This window comes from Oryctolagus cuniculus, chromosome 10, assembly GCF_051225735.1.
Source record: "Oryctolagus cuniculus isolate XC-2025 breed Fujian yellow rabbit chromosome 10, ASM5122573v1, whole genome shotgun sequence".
NCBI classification, from domain to species: Eukaryota; Metazoa; Chordata; class Mammalia; order Lagomorpha; family Leporidae; genus Oryctolagus; species Oryctolagus cuniculus.
Genome location: NC_142876.1, coordinates 5,869,160 through 5,885,089, shown reverse-complemented (window position 1 = coordinate 5,885,089; position 15,930 = coordinate 5,869,160). Strand labels below are relative to the sequence as shown.

The 15,930-nt window shown below is 40.5% G+C and overlaps 1 protein-coding gene across 6 annotated transcripts in view; it reads right to left on the bottom strand.

Annotated features, from left to right (window-relative positions):
- NETO1 (neuropilin and tolloid like 1) overlaps positions 1-15,476 on the bottom strand; it is a 166,844-nt gene extending 151,368 nt beyond the window's left edge. For 4 of the 6 annotated variants that reach the window (XR_016213873.1, XM_051851106.3, XM_051851105.3 and 1 more), the window contains exons 1-4: positions 15,141-15,306; positions 13,262-13,315; positions 12,885-13,022; positions 5,852-6,100 (exon numbers count right to left, since the gene is read on the bottom strand). Coding sequence is in view for 5 of the 6 variants with exons in the window: in XM_051851106.3 (XP_051707066.1) it covers positions 5,852-6,100; positions 12,885-13,022; positions 13,262-13,315; positions 15,141-15,168 (469 nt within the window). In the remaining variant the exon portion in view is untranslated. Of the gene's footprint in view, positions 1-5,851; positions 6,101-12,884; positions 13,023-13,261; positions 13,316-15,140 lie in introns of all 6 variants that reach the window. The other 2 variants (XM_002713649.6, XM_089304982.1) reach the window with 2 other exon arrangements.
- Between the last annotated feature and the right edge of the window lie 454 nt (positions 15,477-15,930).

Below are 15,930 nucleotides of genomic sequence, written 5' to 3'. Positions count from 1 at the left end.
GGAGCAGCCCAATGGGTCTATCTCTGATAACCAGGCAGCTGGAAGCAACAGCACTGAGCCCCCAAACCCAGGAAACCTATTTTCTCCAGACCTCTAGCTTTTTTATCTCTAAAATGAAAAGGCTGAGTGAGATGAACTCCAAGGTCTCCTTCCAACATGAAGAAAATACACACCTACAATGGGAATACATTGGGGTACCCCAAGTGGTTCAACCATGGATGTGCCACATTTACAACATGCACTCCAGCAATTGGCCACTAAATAAACACATCTAAACTCATTTTTCTGCCTCTCCAGGAAGCAAGATGAGGAAGGTATTCTTTTTGTACAGGAAACTTCTTAAAAATCTTCCCTCTCCTTTGCCACTGCTTTCAATATTCTCTGCACAGATGGGAGCTAATCCTGGAAATTTTCTCTCCCACTCTCAACTTCTCTCCTGAACACCCACCTAAACCAAACAGCATTTTTGTCTCTACTCCTCAGTCCTCCGCATGTCCCTCTTATTGCACAGATCAGATCAACCACGTCTAGGACTGATAGAATCAGAGTAAGGGATAAAGGAAATCATTCTCAACTGGGTATCTTTAGTAAGGAATATATGTTGATAATTTTGTTACTCCTCTGCCTTGAGTTTTTAATTTCATTCTTCAAAATCATGCCTCAAGAGGAAAGGTGATTTTGATCCTTATCTTTTTTGACGATCCTTGTTGGGGCTAAAGTTAGAATATTTTGAGTTCATTGTGTAAATATAATAGATAAGAAAGTCAGCACATAATGACGTAGAGGTAATTAACCATTTAATTTTACATGAAGAACAAGAAATGATAATCCTTCTTTTATCTTTCTTAATAAAACCTTCTTGTCTTTCATATTTTGTTGCAAAATTCAAATTGATTTTTAGCCATTAAAAAACAACAGAGAGATTCCTTTATACTTCTTGGCAGAACACAAATCAACTTTATGTCATCTACTTAAGAAACTATAGGAAATTCCAAAATAGTTAATACCTAAACATGCACTTGCTTTTCTGATAAAATGAGGAAAAACATGGGATGGCACTAAATAATTAAAGTAACATTAAAGACATGAGAACATTTTGCTTAACTAATATGTTTCATTTGCTATGCACAGATGTGTTTTTAAACACTCATTTAAATCACTGCATTATGGTAGATTCTTTTCAATGCCTTTGAAGTCAATCAGCATGGAGTTTGGGGAGAGGTGGCCAGAACTCAGTGGAAAAATGCTGCATAAGCACCAAGTATCATAACAATTTTAATATATCTAACTACTCCACTCTCTTCTATCCGAATACCTAACACAACTTCACCTGTTTGGTACCTTGAGGTGTTTTGTTTTTTTTTTTTTTGTTTTTTTTTTTTTGTTTTTTTTTTTTTTTTTTTAATTCTCTCTGGTAAGACACAGCTAACTTAGTTTTTTAAAACTAGAGCAGAGAACAATATCATCAAAAATGACAGATCCCATTTATTTCCCATTTGGTGTCTAAAATAGTCACACCTCTCTCCATTAGGAAGTGAAGTACAAGGCTAACAAATGACATCTGTTACCAGAGAGAGTGGAAAGGTCACTTCTCCAGGAGTGGGGCATTCCGGGCTGTTCTTCTCCCAGGGCTGACAACATCCCTGGGTCCCCACACTGCCCAGGGTTCCACTGACACTGTTATGCCATTTTCCTGAGTTTAAACCATTTAATGCTAAAGGAAATTGAAGAAAGAAGGCTACTGTCTGTTATTCTCTGTCGAAAAGACATTTTTAGTGTGAGTAAAAAAAAAAGTGGCATATGAAGAAATGGTATCCCTTCTCCAAACATTCATCTAAAATTATCAACAGCATTGTTTTCTTTTTCATTTTGTTGACCTTAAATTACTAATTTACACAAATAATATCAAAACTACAGAGTTATTTTCAAAAATTAAGTCATTAATTACAAAAGCTGAGTCAATTTATACTCTCTCCATCTTTGCCCCTATAATCCTTCTCATTCCTCCCCTCCTTGCCCTAAGGAAACATTGTTGTGAGCTTGCTGTATATTATCCCAGTATTTTCAAACACTTATATCACAAAATATATCCTGGTCACTCATTTTTTCTAATAAATTTTGCTCAAATATTTTTAAAGAATAAGTTGTTTGTAAGGGAGGAAACAAATTGATTACCATGAGCATTTTATATACTTTGTGTATTTTCTTGTTAAATAGAATTTGGATGATTAAATTACTGATCTTGAAACTTTGAATGTCTTCAGTGATGCTGCACTAATTTATCTTTTCAGAACTGAGCAAGTACTGCTGAGGCAGACTCAAAATAGAGCAAGAGGGTGTCACCCATGAGCCACCCACAAGGGTTCTGGGCTGCACCTTTAAACCACACCTCTGTGCTTTGCAGACCTCAAGGTTGGAACCAGCTGATTCCTTCTTCAATTTCAACCCTTCTTATGCATGCCAGATGATAATCCTAGGTGATTCATCACTGTACCATGGACTTGGGTAATGACACAGTTTCCAAAAATAACCATCGGTGAACTACAAAGTGAAGAATCATCAGAATGTGTCAGGAGAAACAGAAAAGTCTGCTTTAAGACTGTTTCTGTGGAATCTTCTTTATTTCTGCCTTCCTATCCCTCACCCCCATATGACCCTCAGATCACTATTCCGCATATGTCACTGGGAAGGCATGAGTATAGCCACGAGGAAGAGTAGGAGTCAATGATTAGAAAGCTAGTTCATCAAAAGTTGAGTTGAAAGAAAGTGGGAGCCTCAAAGAAATAAACAATTCTGGAGATAAGAGCTGACACACATAATGCACTGGTCAGGCAAGAAGGAAGCAGGAGACTGGAAAGGGTTGCTAACCAGTGGTGCTTGTTTGGTTAGACATAAAGCACCTCTAGAAATAAGGATCCAGGTGGTGGTGATGAATTACAAAGCTCCTTTGCTCAAAGCTTTGATGCATGCACATTACACAAGCTTGACTATTTGGATACCACACTCACTATGCAATCTTCTAATTATAATCCAAAATTTTCCAGGTATGAAACATTTGGGCTTTGTAATTCCAAGAATACTTACTGAAATGTATACATGTGTATGTATATATGTATGTATGCATAAGTGTATATATACACACATGTGGTACACACATATGCACATGAGTATGTGTGAATATATCTGAAGGGTCTTCAGAAAGTTCCTTGGAGGACCCTATCCATGTGCATTCCCTTGGGTAAGCTTGGCAGGTATGACACATCCCCAAGAGGTGAGGACAACCTCATTGTGCTGACATCAACTTTCTGAGACTGTAAGATGAAGATCCTGATTCCAGATTGTGGTAAATTCTTAAAATAATAGCCAACTGTCCTTCTTGCCACTGCTTCTGCCTTGACATATTTTGTGACTGCCAACAGAAATAACTACAACCTCAACTCAAAGTCTGGGCCCAGTTATACTACTCTAACAAGAAAACGTGACCCAGTACAGAAATTAGTTTAGTACTCAACTCATCTCCCACAATAAAGTAAATAGGAGTTGTGCTAATAAAATCTGAGACATCTGTTGTTCTCCCAGTCTCCTTTGCTTATAAAGAACACATGATCAAATTAATAAAAAATATAATAGCTACCACTAGTTGGGATCTTACAGTACTCAACTTCACAAATGCATTGATTGACTTGTCCTTCAAACAATTGTGTGAGGTTGCCCATACTGTTCCTTATTTTACAGTTTAAAGAACTAAGGGATACAACTGTAAGGACCATGTACAAAGTTTACAGCAAACCACACAAGCAGAGACCAGATCTGGCTCCACATTCAGTACCCACAGCTGCACTGGAATCCAGCTGTCTGGGGTAGGCTAGAGGGCAGGACTTCATCTCCATCAAGGATCCACTTGGGTGCCCTGGCGATCAGCACTGCTTTATAACTTGAGTCATTAGGTTGACTTAAGGAATTTCTCCAGGTCACCGCTTGGCTCTTACTACCTAATCAACATTAAGCCAAAATGACATCTAAAGCCTGCCGGCTCCCAGAATCCGGAAATTCTGTCTAAATGATCACTAATCACTGCACACTTTCAATACCTGATAGTCTCCCTCAGCACTGCTTCTCGACAGAGCAAGCTGCAGACTGCTGTGCTGCTCAGACTACGGCCTGGGAGCTCTGGATGCCCTGCAAGGCTCCTTTCTGTGCTCCTGCTCCCCCTTCCTGTGCCACGTGTAGGTTCCCTCCAGGTACAGAAGCTTATCTGAGTGGAAAGAGAAGCCCCTCGCCATCCTTAGCTCATCCTAGTTTCATGGAGTCATCTCCTCAAGTGCCGTTCTGATTCAGTTCTTCTTGGCAACAGTCTTTTTCAGTTGACAAATAAGAAGGCTCTGAAGAAACAAGGGGTGAAGAACACTTCCCAGGGAAGAGAACACTGTTCAAAACCTGGACAGTGAATGATTGCCACAACTTTTCTTGCCTCAAGGAGAGCTAGGAAGTAGGTAGGGTTATGGTAAGTATGTGAGTTGACACGGCATTCTTTATGGAACCACGGTTTTAAATCCTAGACATTATTTTCAATGTCACCAAACCAGAATGGAAATATAACAAGAAAGCCTGGAGCATGCCACGAGTCACCGTCTTTCAGACTAGCATACGTACACACTGATCAGTCAAGAAAAACTGAACACATTTCCATTTACAAATATCATTGGTAATCTGACAAAGGAAGTAATTCAAATATCCATACCTTTTTGGAACACATCAATTAGTTTAATCTTGGCATATGAAATACCCATGACTTCTGTGAGGTATCCAATATTGCAAAGCACAGCTAAAACTACAATCTCTCAATGGTATGAAAATGTCTCTCACACTTAAGGTCAGAACATATGATACAGCTGATTCCTGATGCAACACATACCATAATGTCCTAATCAAAGTCCTCATTAATAGTATATTAACTATAAAATTATCACAGCCCAGTTTTTAACAGAGTAGATACTTCAACAAATTTTATATATACTCCAAATTCTCTTATTGCCTGTTACATCCTACATAAAACAATAGGTGAAAATTAAAAAAAAATATCTACAGGTAATATGCTTTATACAATTTAAATCATTTTTCCATTTAAAAACTATCAATCTCAAATTGATGAGTATGCTGTTCTTGCAATTTAAAATGTGATAACCGATTTTATTGTAATACATGATAACCCTTCATAAAGTGAGATAGTCACCATCACAGATTCTTTTCAATATTAGCAGGTTAAAAGGAAAAGCGACATAGATTACATAATTTTATGATTGCACAAAGCATCTGCCAGACCTGCAATGAATATTTGGCTGCCAGAGGTCTCAATTTTCCTTTCATCAAAACTCTTAGGAATTTGCATTCCAAAAAAGAGAGATTAGACTGCTTTAAATAGGATCTATTTGCTTTAAAAATGATAATTTCTGAACAAATGAACTTTTTATTCAAGTTCTGCATAGACTGTTTGATGGATGCATTTTACTGAGATCTCATGTAGAATTAATTTTCTTCTTATATACTGCCTCTTAAATTACACATTTCAGCATAATAGAAGTCCATTTAATTAATTTTGTTAATGGTGATCATTTAGATTTCCTGAGTCACCATGCTTTCCCTCTAGTGTAGGAGAAGTTTCAAGGAAAATTTCTTTTCCTTTCAGAATTGATGAAGTGAAAATAGAAAACACTGTAGGTTTGGTTTTAAATAGAACTGAACAAAATCTTTGAAAAGTTATAATGTTGTCTTACAAAAGATTTTGTGCCATACAGGTAGAAAATTAAAGAGCTAAAAAGATGTAGATTGAAAAAACAAATCTTCTACTTACCAGGTGTGAAATTGTATCGAGCTGAAAATCCCATAGATTCCAGCTCGCCATCAGCAAAAAATTTAATCCATAAAAATCTTCCACTGGATTTTATGACAGGTGGATTTTGTTGTCCACAGAAACGTCCAATTATTGGAGAAAAGCCAAAGGGTCCATCTCGAACTTCAATATGATCAAATTTGCACTCCCAAGATGGTTCGATAGAGTACTTCTCATCAAAGTAAAGTTCAATGCACTGTCTTGGAGCAGCTGCCGAAAGAAAGATTGCATTTAGGAGGCCCTTTCTTAAATATTTAGGTTGACTTTTTCTGATTCTATTTCAGTTTTTACCTGTACACATTCTATCAAACTTTACAGATAAAATACATTATTCTTAGTATTCCAAAGGATAGTATTTTCATAAAAATGTCTAAAGGGTGGTCTTTAAAACTGAAAATATTGCACAGGATATTATCTGGATATAACTTATTTTCATGCTTAATACAAACTAACATATCACAACATTTTTGTGAAAGGTTGCTAATGCAGGTTTAGAAGTAGAGGGTAATTGTTGTCTTTTCCAATATTTTCTTGAGCCCTCAGGTTTAAGGCCAGAAATCCTTGAAAACTGTTCAGCACAGTTATACAACCATTCAAGTAGTCCTAGTGGAATGTTTTGATTAGACCAAAGTGCTTATACAAGGCATTAAGAGTAATTTTTCAAGAACACAAAACACCTCACTCTCCAGTTTAAACTCTTCAGAGGCTCTCCATCAGCTTCAGACAATGATCAATGCCCTTGACACACAATATCTTTAAGAATATTCTGTTTCTAGAATATTCTCTTCACCTCATGTCACACCAAAGAATCCCATTTTCTAAGACATTGCATCCATTCAAGATTTTATGCATTCTCCTACTTTCTTGAATAGCTGCATATATACAATTTAACTCCTCTATATCCAGGAGAATTTCACTTAAAGTAATCCTCCTACCTAAATATGCCCATGAAAGACAAGAATCCTATCTTATTCTCCTTCTCCATAAATGTCCTTTCAGCTCTCCAACAAGGCTGTAAACCACCCTGCGAATGCATTATTACACAATTTTCCACCTTTACTTGTCCTGTACCAAACAGCCCCAGAGTTCTGGCATTCCTGACTTACATACATCCAAGACACAACAGAGGTCATCCTATCTGTTGATCTATCAACTCACATTTGTCCAGGTTAGTGAGCAGCAGCACCGTGTGCCCTCTGCATGCTTCCCACTCTACAGGATTAAATTTTTCCAGAAACTTGAAATCTAAGATCTAGCAAAGTAGGACCTGTTCCTTATAGGATCAGCATTCATTCTGAATGAGGGCTGTCTATGCTGCACTGATTCCTAAAAATATAATGAACATGACCTACAAGTTAAAGCTTCACATGCATGGATATCAAAGATTTATATAGAATTGAGATATATGATGAACTGGAAATCAGAGACTTACAGAATAAATTATATTATTGATGACCTCCAAGTATAAAATTTTAGATAAGTAAGTTAAAGGTCAATTAGTTTTAAAATTATTTTATAAACTATTTTTAAACTCCAAAATTGTTTACAAATCACTGGAGATTAAAAAGAGATATTTGTAAATATTGTAAGGAACAACATACATGATTTTATCTCACATTAATGTGTTATCACAAAGGGCAACAAACAGCATCCAAGATAACGACAGAACTGAGGAAGCTTTGAAGAATTTTTTTGAAATGTGCACATTTGAAAATATATGCAGAAATAACCTAAAAAATATGTTTTATCCCTCAAGTTTTAGTCTACAAACAAAAAGGCAAATACTTTAGGAACTGAGATCCTTTATACATTAGCACTGGATATGCCATTTGTATGCATTATTATCCATGTTAACATTTGTCATAGTATAGAAGAGCATATGCTTGATCATCACCTCTTAGAGATACCAGTACAAGTTTGATGAGAAAACAAACTATTTCAGATTCTTGAAAACCATTTTAGATGTAAGCACTGTACAGCTAGGGAAAATTAAATCAATGTGTCAACTTTCTTAGAATTGCATTTACCTGCCATTGATTAAGAAATGCCTACCTATTTCCCTTATTATGAAATACCTGGCCTTCTAACATGTATTTATTCATTTATTCTTACTTTAATTTTTATTGTCTCTTAAATTCTGTTCAACATGGATAAACAAAACTCTTATTTTTTCAGGGAACATGTTATCCGTATGGGTTTTAGTAGACCATATTATGTGTGGGGAATTAATTTTCTTTGGTTTATTATGATTTAATTAGCTACATAGATTCATATATGAAAAGTACACTATCTGAATTTTATGGGGTAGTAAAGTAACTTTTTAAAAAATAAGCATGTCATAGAATGACAATTACTTTAAATAGTACTCTGACCTCAGAACCAGCCTTTAAGGCATTCTGGTCTGGCTGAAAAGCCCATGAGAGCATTTCAGGCATGGACAGCCAAGACTCTGTGGTAAAAACAAAAATGTCCTACATGAAAGATCTCTGTGAGAGAGACCCCAGTGGAAATAAGCAGCCATCAAAGAAGGATATACTTTTCTCTCAAGGGAGGAGAGAACTTCTACTTTGCTTATGGCCTTGTCTAAATACTGGTGGAGATTGTGGATTCAAAAGGCTTCCACAGCCTTGGCAGCTAATGTCAAGAGCTTTGGGTGATCACTGATATCATACATAAGAGTGTTAATTGTTAAATCAACAATAGAAGTCACTGTGTACTTACTTCCCATGCAGAACTTCTGTCCTCAATGAGTTTTATTGAGAATTAACTGTAAAATTTGTTCTCAAACATTTGCGTGTGTGTGTGCATGAGTGTGTGTGTGCAATTTGTTGAAATCTTTACTTAGTACAGAGTTGGTCTTCTGTGTACAAAGTTAACTGAAAATGAATCTTAATGGAGAATGGGACTGGCAATGGGAGAGGGAGGAGGAGGAGGGGTGAGAGTGGGAGTGGGAGGGTAGGTATGGTGGGAAGAATCACTATATCCCTAAAGTTGTACTTATGAAATCTGTACTAATTAAATAAAAGATTTTCTTGGGAAAAAAATAAGTATGCCAGAGCTGGTGCTATGGAGAAGCCACTGCCTACAGAGCTGGCATATGGGCACCAGTTTGAGTCCCAGCTGCTCCGCTTCTGATTCAGCTCTCTGCTATGGCCTGGGAAAGCAGCAGAACATGGCCCAAGTGCTTGGACTCTTGTGCACATGTGGGAGACCCAGAAGCAGCTCCTAGCTCCTGGCTCCTGGCTTTGGATTGGCCCAGCTCAGGCTGTTGCAGCCGTCTGGGGAGTGAACCAGCAGGTGGAAGATATCTCTCTCTCACCCTCTCTCTTTGCCTCTGCCTCTCTCTAACTCTGCCTTTCAAATAAATAAATAAATAAATACATCTTTTAAAAAATAAGCATGATGTATAGTTCTTGTTGTAGGTAAGAAGCAGTGGTGAGGTACAGGCTAAATGATTGAAGCTATCTGGGTCCAACTCCCTACACTTAGATTCTCTTCACCTTCAGATCTCTCAATTCACAGCAGCTTTCCGCTTTAACATTTTTATTCACATCTTTAAAGTTTAATTTCTTTTGTGAGAGGGCTCAATCTCTCTGAGAGCCTCAAACTCTTTGTGAACTTGAGCACTTAAGCCTGAATAGTGCACATATATGCAAGAACATTTATTGTGGGAGATTTAAGACTACCTGAGATCCATGGCAGGGTCCTCCTATCTTTGACTAAGATTCCACCTGATTCTCTACCCCAATCTGTTTTACTTCAAGGAACTTGACCACTTATTTATCCATATGTGTCTTAGATTTGAAATTTACCATTTTTATGGGCAAGTTATTATTTTTAGAACCAAACACAGACAATTTGCCCTGTTAAAAGAAAAAGGGGAGGGGGGCAGTGTTGTGGCATAGCAAGTTAAGCTGCCACCTGTGATGCCAGCCTCCCATATGGATACTGGTTCATGTCCCAGTTACTCCACTTCCAATGCAGCACCCTGCTACTATGCCTGAGAAAGCAGCAGAAGATGGTCAAGTATTGATCCCTAGTACCCAGAGAGGGACCCTGTAAAAACTCCTAGCTCCTGGTTTTGGCCTGGCCCAACCCCAGCTCTTGTGGCCTTTTGGAGACTGAACTAGCAGATGAAAGATCTGTCTCTCTTCCTCTCTCACTGTCTCTAATTCTCTCAAATAAATATATCCTAAAAAAAAGCATAGGAAACAACTTGTTTGTCTACTGTAGGTACTGCTGTCCACAAACCTCTTCCCCACCAACAACTCTACTGACTGGGAGTTGGGATCCCAGCCCATCCAACAGTGAAACTCCATCCTCTCCATCTGCTGTGACATCCTCTCTCTCATTCTCCTGCCCAACTCCTGGGCTGCTCCTTATCAGTCTGTTGCTTTTATTTTTACTCTACTTACCCTTTAAGTGTTATTTTTCCAAATCTATTCTACATCTCTACTCCTGTCATTGTACACCAAAACCCTGTGTGTCAATATTTTCCTAATGAAAAGTTATAATATAATGATGCCTGCTGCTCTAAGACCAGTTAAATCAGAATTCCAGGGGACATGCGTAGGCATCTATACTTGTTAAGAGCTGAAAAACAGGGCACCGAATCTTCTGTTTGGATAAGTTTATTCATACTAACAATGTCAACAACAATCTCCATATTTATGGATGCTAAATATTTATCTTCAGTACAGATCTCTCCACTAAACTAAAGATTAGTTTTGTCCTTGACATAATTATGGATTAACAAAATTAGGTACACAACATTAAAACCAAATGTTAGTAGTGATTTTTAAATCCAAATAATAACAAACATGAAAACATAATTATCATGGAAAGATTTGCTTCTGAGTTAATCTTCAAAATGAGAACTAGTTGATTATGTTCTTTTTATTACTTTAGATTACTATAATACTATTGTTCCAAAACACAAATTATGTATTGGGATTTAAAAATTCTATTTAACCTCTCTGTGTTTCAGTTTACTTATCTGGAAAATGGGGACAACAAAAATACCCATTCCTATGATTAAATATTTTAATATATGCAATTTCTTACAAAATTCATAATGGGTTATATAGAATATATATACATATATAGTTAATAGATTTTAATATATTGAATCAAAAACAAGTAAAATTAATTTCATCCTACAGTCTCCATATTTCAAATCCTTTTGCTATCAAGCTTAAGAGGAAGCAAGAATGCCATATCTCAGTGTTTTTACTTTTATTGCCTAATACCAGAACTTGTTTTTGTTTCTTGTAGCTTGAGGTATCTTTGCAAAAAAGTTCTTTTTCTAGCACATAGGGCAAGAAAAGATAGTTGTCTCAAAAATGAACAAAAGAAAAAGAATTATTCCTAAATGGAAATTTTTAAAACCAGGTAAACATAAATCTTGTTTATTTGAAAGATCCATCAAATGAGCATCCCTGATTTATAACTAGACTGCATGAAATCTTTTCCATTAACACAGCCCTGTGTGTGTGTTGGCATGGGATGGGGGTTTCAAGAGGGCTGCAGATTTTAGGATATTAGGCACTAACATTTAAAAGATCAAAAGCTTCTATCACCTGAATGGCTGAGTGACAAGGAGACAGGGAAAGACCTAGAGAGAAACAGAGAGGACTTCCAACAACTGGTTCACTCTGCTAGTGGCAGAGGATGGGCCAAGCCAAAGCCAGGAGCCCAGAGCTCCACTGGGGTCTTCCACATGGATGGCAGGAATGTTAGTACTTGGGTCATCATTTGCTACCTTCCCACGTACACCAGCAGAAAGCTGATGGGAAGTTACTCAAACTGGAAATCAGATACTAGGTTACAGCATCAAAACTGGTGGTTTAATCTGTTGCACCACAATACTGGCCCCCAAATGTTCATATATTTTAAAAAGTTGTATGTAATAGCTGTCTATAATGTCTGCAAAAATGGGAAATGTTCACAAAGAAGTGAGGCTCATTTTTAGCACCATTTATCCTTCAAGTTGAGACCAAATGGTGGAAACAAGTGTCATGAATTAGAACCCTGAGTTTGATTTTAAAAACAATGTTAAATGCCAAAAGGCTAAATATGTTTACCCTGATTGGGCATCATACAATGTGTACATGTAAGGAAATATCACATAGTACCCTATCAACATGTGCATTTTTATATGTCTGTTAAAATGGCTTTTTCATTTTAAAAAATGTGATAATGTTACAGGGGAGAGGAAGGGGCATTTAATCTAGCAGTTAAGATGCTCTGGTCCCACACCAGAGTTCTTGGGTTCAAGTTCTAGCTCTGGCTCTTGACTCCAGGTTCCTGCCATTGCCAACCATGGGAGGCAATGATGATGACTCAAATAGTTGGGTTCTTGCAACCCAACACAATAGATTTAGATTGGAATGTTGGCTACAGATTCCTGCCTAGGGCAGGCCCAGCTCCTTGCCTTTACAGGCATTCGGAGAGTAAACCACTGGATGGAGGCTCTCTTTCTCTGTCTTTTAAATAGGTTTTTAAAATGTGATGATGTCTCTTGTTAAAATAACTTTAATAACAACTTACAGATTGTTTTGAAAACATGATTATAGATGCATCTTTAACATTTCTTGTACTTTATAATATTCTAGAAAAAAGAAAAAATGTATAAGTTATTCTAACAATTGTTTAACTAATAAACATACTAGTTTCTCAAACCATTCCACACTGAGGAGTAATACGGCAACTATGCATCCATTCTACTACTTGAGAACCCTGTCAACCAATCAACTGTGTTTTAAACTCTTAAATTGTGAATTTATTTTTACTTCCCAGACTTTGTTTGTTTATAGCCCTTATTAATAATATCAGCGATTATTCTGATTCCAGATTTTACAACTACTTGCTTCACTCAAAGGTATTTATGTGCAAGATCTCTGCATTTAATGTGTGTAGTGTCTCTCTGCATTTTTCCATTCCAGTCATGGAGATAGCCAAGTATTAGATCAATGTGCTCTGTTCCTCCCCTCACCTTCTATGATGTAGATGCACTCTCGGTCCGGGGGATACTTGCTGGGATAGTTGGGGGAGGTAAAGATACCTCCCTCTGCATGTTTTGTCCAAGTTCCACACTGTACTGACTTCTGTGTTTCTGAAGTAGTTTGCTTTTCTGGAAAAAATAAAAATAAAAAATAAGAGTCATCATCCAATTTTCTATAATACTGAAAACAGAAGGCATTCTTATAATATCCATTAGCAAATTAATTTCTAAATGTTGTCTTGCTCAAACCCCATCAATTACACACACTATGAAATGATCAGACATTCTGGAATGTTAAGATTATGGGGAAATAGGAAAATCCAAAATAATTAGAAGTCTTCCACCAGCATTTTTCCAAAGAAACACACCTGTTCCTTTCTTGGTTGCCCCAGACAAATGGATGATGATTAAACTTGCTACAACTGAAACAGAAAAGAAAAATTAGAGATAGTATACACTGAATGATCAAATCCTGTAAAATATAATAATTTTAAAGTGATATCAGAGCACATTACTTTCATCACTGTTAACTGTTACAAGCTGACTCACAACTTGCAAAAATGCAATAAAAAACGTACAAATTAGAATTTGGCAGTCCCTTAAGGAAGCAATGCAAGTTGAGAATGGAAGTGGCACAAACTCCTAAGGCAAGTACTTCATAACTAAGAGGCAACATGGTACCAAAGTGAAGGCAGGACAGGGACATCAGGACCCACGTCTCGGAGCCACCCCAGCAAATGGGTTTGCCAGCATCAGGAAGGGAGAGGGTCAGACACAAAACAGAACAAGAAAAGCCATGAGCGCTCTATGAGAATCCCAACCAAAGCCAAACTGGCTGTGATTTAGAAAATACTTGGGCAAATCCTATAGGGTGTGGGGGAGGGGAATAGAAGAAATGAAACAGATTAATAAGAATTGGAGGCATTCGACATTCCATAGCTTTAAAAAAAGTGTTTCTTTTTAGAAATGCACCATCTACCAAGTACCCCCCTCCCTCAGTACTTCCAAACTGTAAAATTCATCTCTCCCAATTTTAACTTTGCTTCAATGCTTAAAGTTAGCCAGAAATAGATTATTATTTTGAAAACGGTGTTTTCCATTAGCATATTATTGAGTGGGGTTTTCTGAGTCTCTGATCTGTAATTTAACAGTAAATCTGCAATGCATTGTACTCTGGACTTCTGTTTACAGCCATATTCTTGCTTTACTCAATCCCTTGACAAAACCTAAAAACAGCCAGGTGTTCAGGTCATCTACTCTTCACCTCCTCGATTTTCCTCTCTTGGTTTTTAAATACATGTTGGTGCCCAATTACATAAAATGTCTACGTCCTTCTTCTCATAATGCCACTTAAAGGGAATTTGGGGAGGCGGGTTTGGAGCTTCAACATGCATACTTGCACGCTGTTCCGAGCGAAGTGGGCCCTGATAGCAAGATTCCAGAAATCATCGGTAGATGACTTTATGCTCCAGCCAGGTCATTCGCCTTTGCGATTAAAACGTTGTGCGTGTGTGTATTTAAATAGAGGGGGAGATCCGCTTCAACTTGCCATGATCTCACACACGCACACACACACACACACACACACACGCCACGGGCACCAGTCAGTGGGTTTCTACTGTTTTCCTGTGTTGAGGGAATCGCGTTAGCGAACACGCACCACGTTGAAGTCCGCGGCGAAGCCGGTCTCCGAACTGCGTGGCATAGGACTAGCACCCGGACGCTCGCCGGGGAGAGGGAAATCTCCACCCCACGTTTTCCTACATAGCCTTTTACTCCATCCACGGTGCCGCGTTCCCCCGGCGCCTCCCCAGCTCCTCGCCGCCAGCGTTTCCACGCTGCCGAGCAGCGCGGGAGGTGAGGCTGGCGCCCGCCCTGCGCGCCCACGTTGGGTCCAGGGGCACCGGGGTCTCCCCGCTGGGGCTGAGCAACCAGCCCCTGGGAGCTGGGCCGTTCTCCCCACCCCACAGAGTCTCAGCCCCGCGCGCTCTCTCTCTTCCCACCTGCGCGCTCCCGGGGCCCGAGCTCGCCCGCACGTGCGGACCCTGAGCCGCAGCCGCTCTCGCCCCCGGTCACGGGCTGGGGGGTCCACCTGGACAAAGGCTGGTTCCCCGCTCGCTCCGCGGTCGAGCGGCCACACGGAAAGTTTGCACCTGCCCCGAGACTCCCAGGGACTGCGGGGTCCCCCGCCTGGCCCGCCCGGGGGAGGGCTCGAGGCGCAGGCGGCTCGGCGGGAAAGGTACTCACTGGGAAACAAACTGCGTCCATGGATCATGTCTGTTCCTTACAGCAGAGGCTCCGCGCTCCACTAATTCCATTTAGAGACGGGAGGACTTGCAGCTGTGCGGGAGAGGCTGGGGTCCGGAGATGGCGAAGATGCAAATGGAGAGCAAAACACAGGGGGCAGAGAGAGAGAGGGAGGGGAAGAAAGAGATCCGAGCCCGCCCGGCAGCCAGATCCCGAGGAGTCGTCCCGCGCCCGGGCTCGCGCGCGCTGCGCTCGTTCCTCGCTCACGGCCGCGAAGCCAGCAGCCGCGCCATGGCGCTCGCATCACTCCCGGGCGCCGGCCGCCACCTTGAGCGCGGCCGCGGGCTGCGCCCTCCTCCCTCGCATCGCCGCCGCCGCCGCCGCAGCTGTCAGCAGGACGCGGCGCGCGGGCGGCGGCGGGCGCGGGGCGAGCACCCGGGCGCCCCGAGCCGGGGCCGGGGCCGGGGCCGGGGCCGGGGCCGGACGGCGGGCGCGGCGGTGCGGGGCCAGTCCAGACCGACGGCCGCGACGGAGCGGGCGGCGGCGGCGGCGGCGGCTGGGGCTCGCTCAGTCCCCAGTCGCGTCCACGCCGAGTAGCAGGTCGCAGCGGCCTCGCGGGCAGCGTGTCCAGCAGCAGCAGCAGCAGCCGTCCTCTGGCCAGCCGTTGGGGATCTTCCGCTGAGGCATCGAAGACCGGGGGAAGGGGTCCGTCATGGGCTCGCCGGGCTCCGCGCCGCCTCTGCGATCCTGCAGAAAGAGGAGCGCGCGGGTGGGCGTCTGAGAGGAGGGC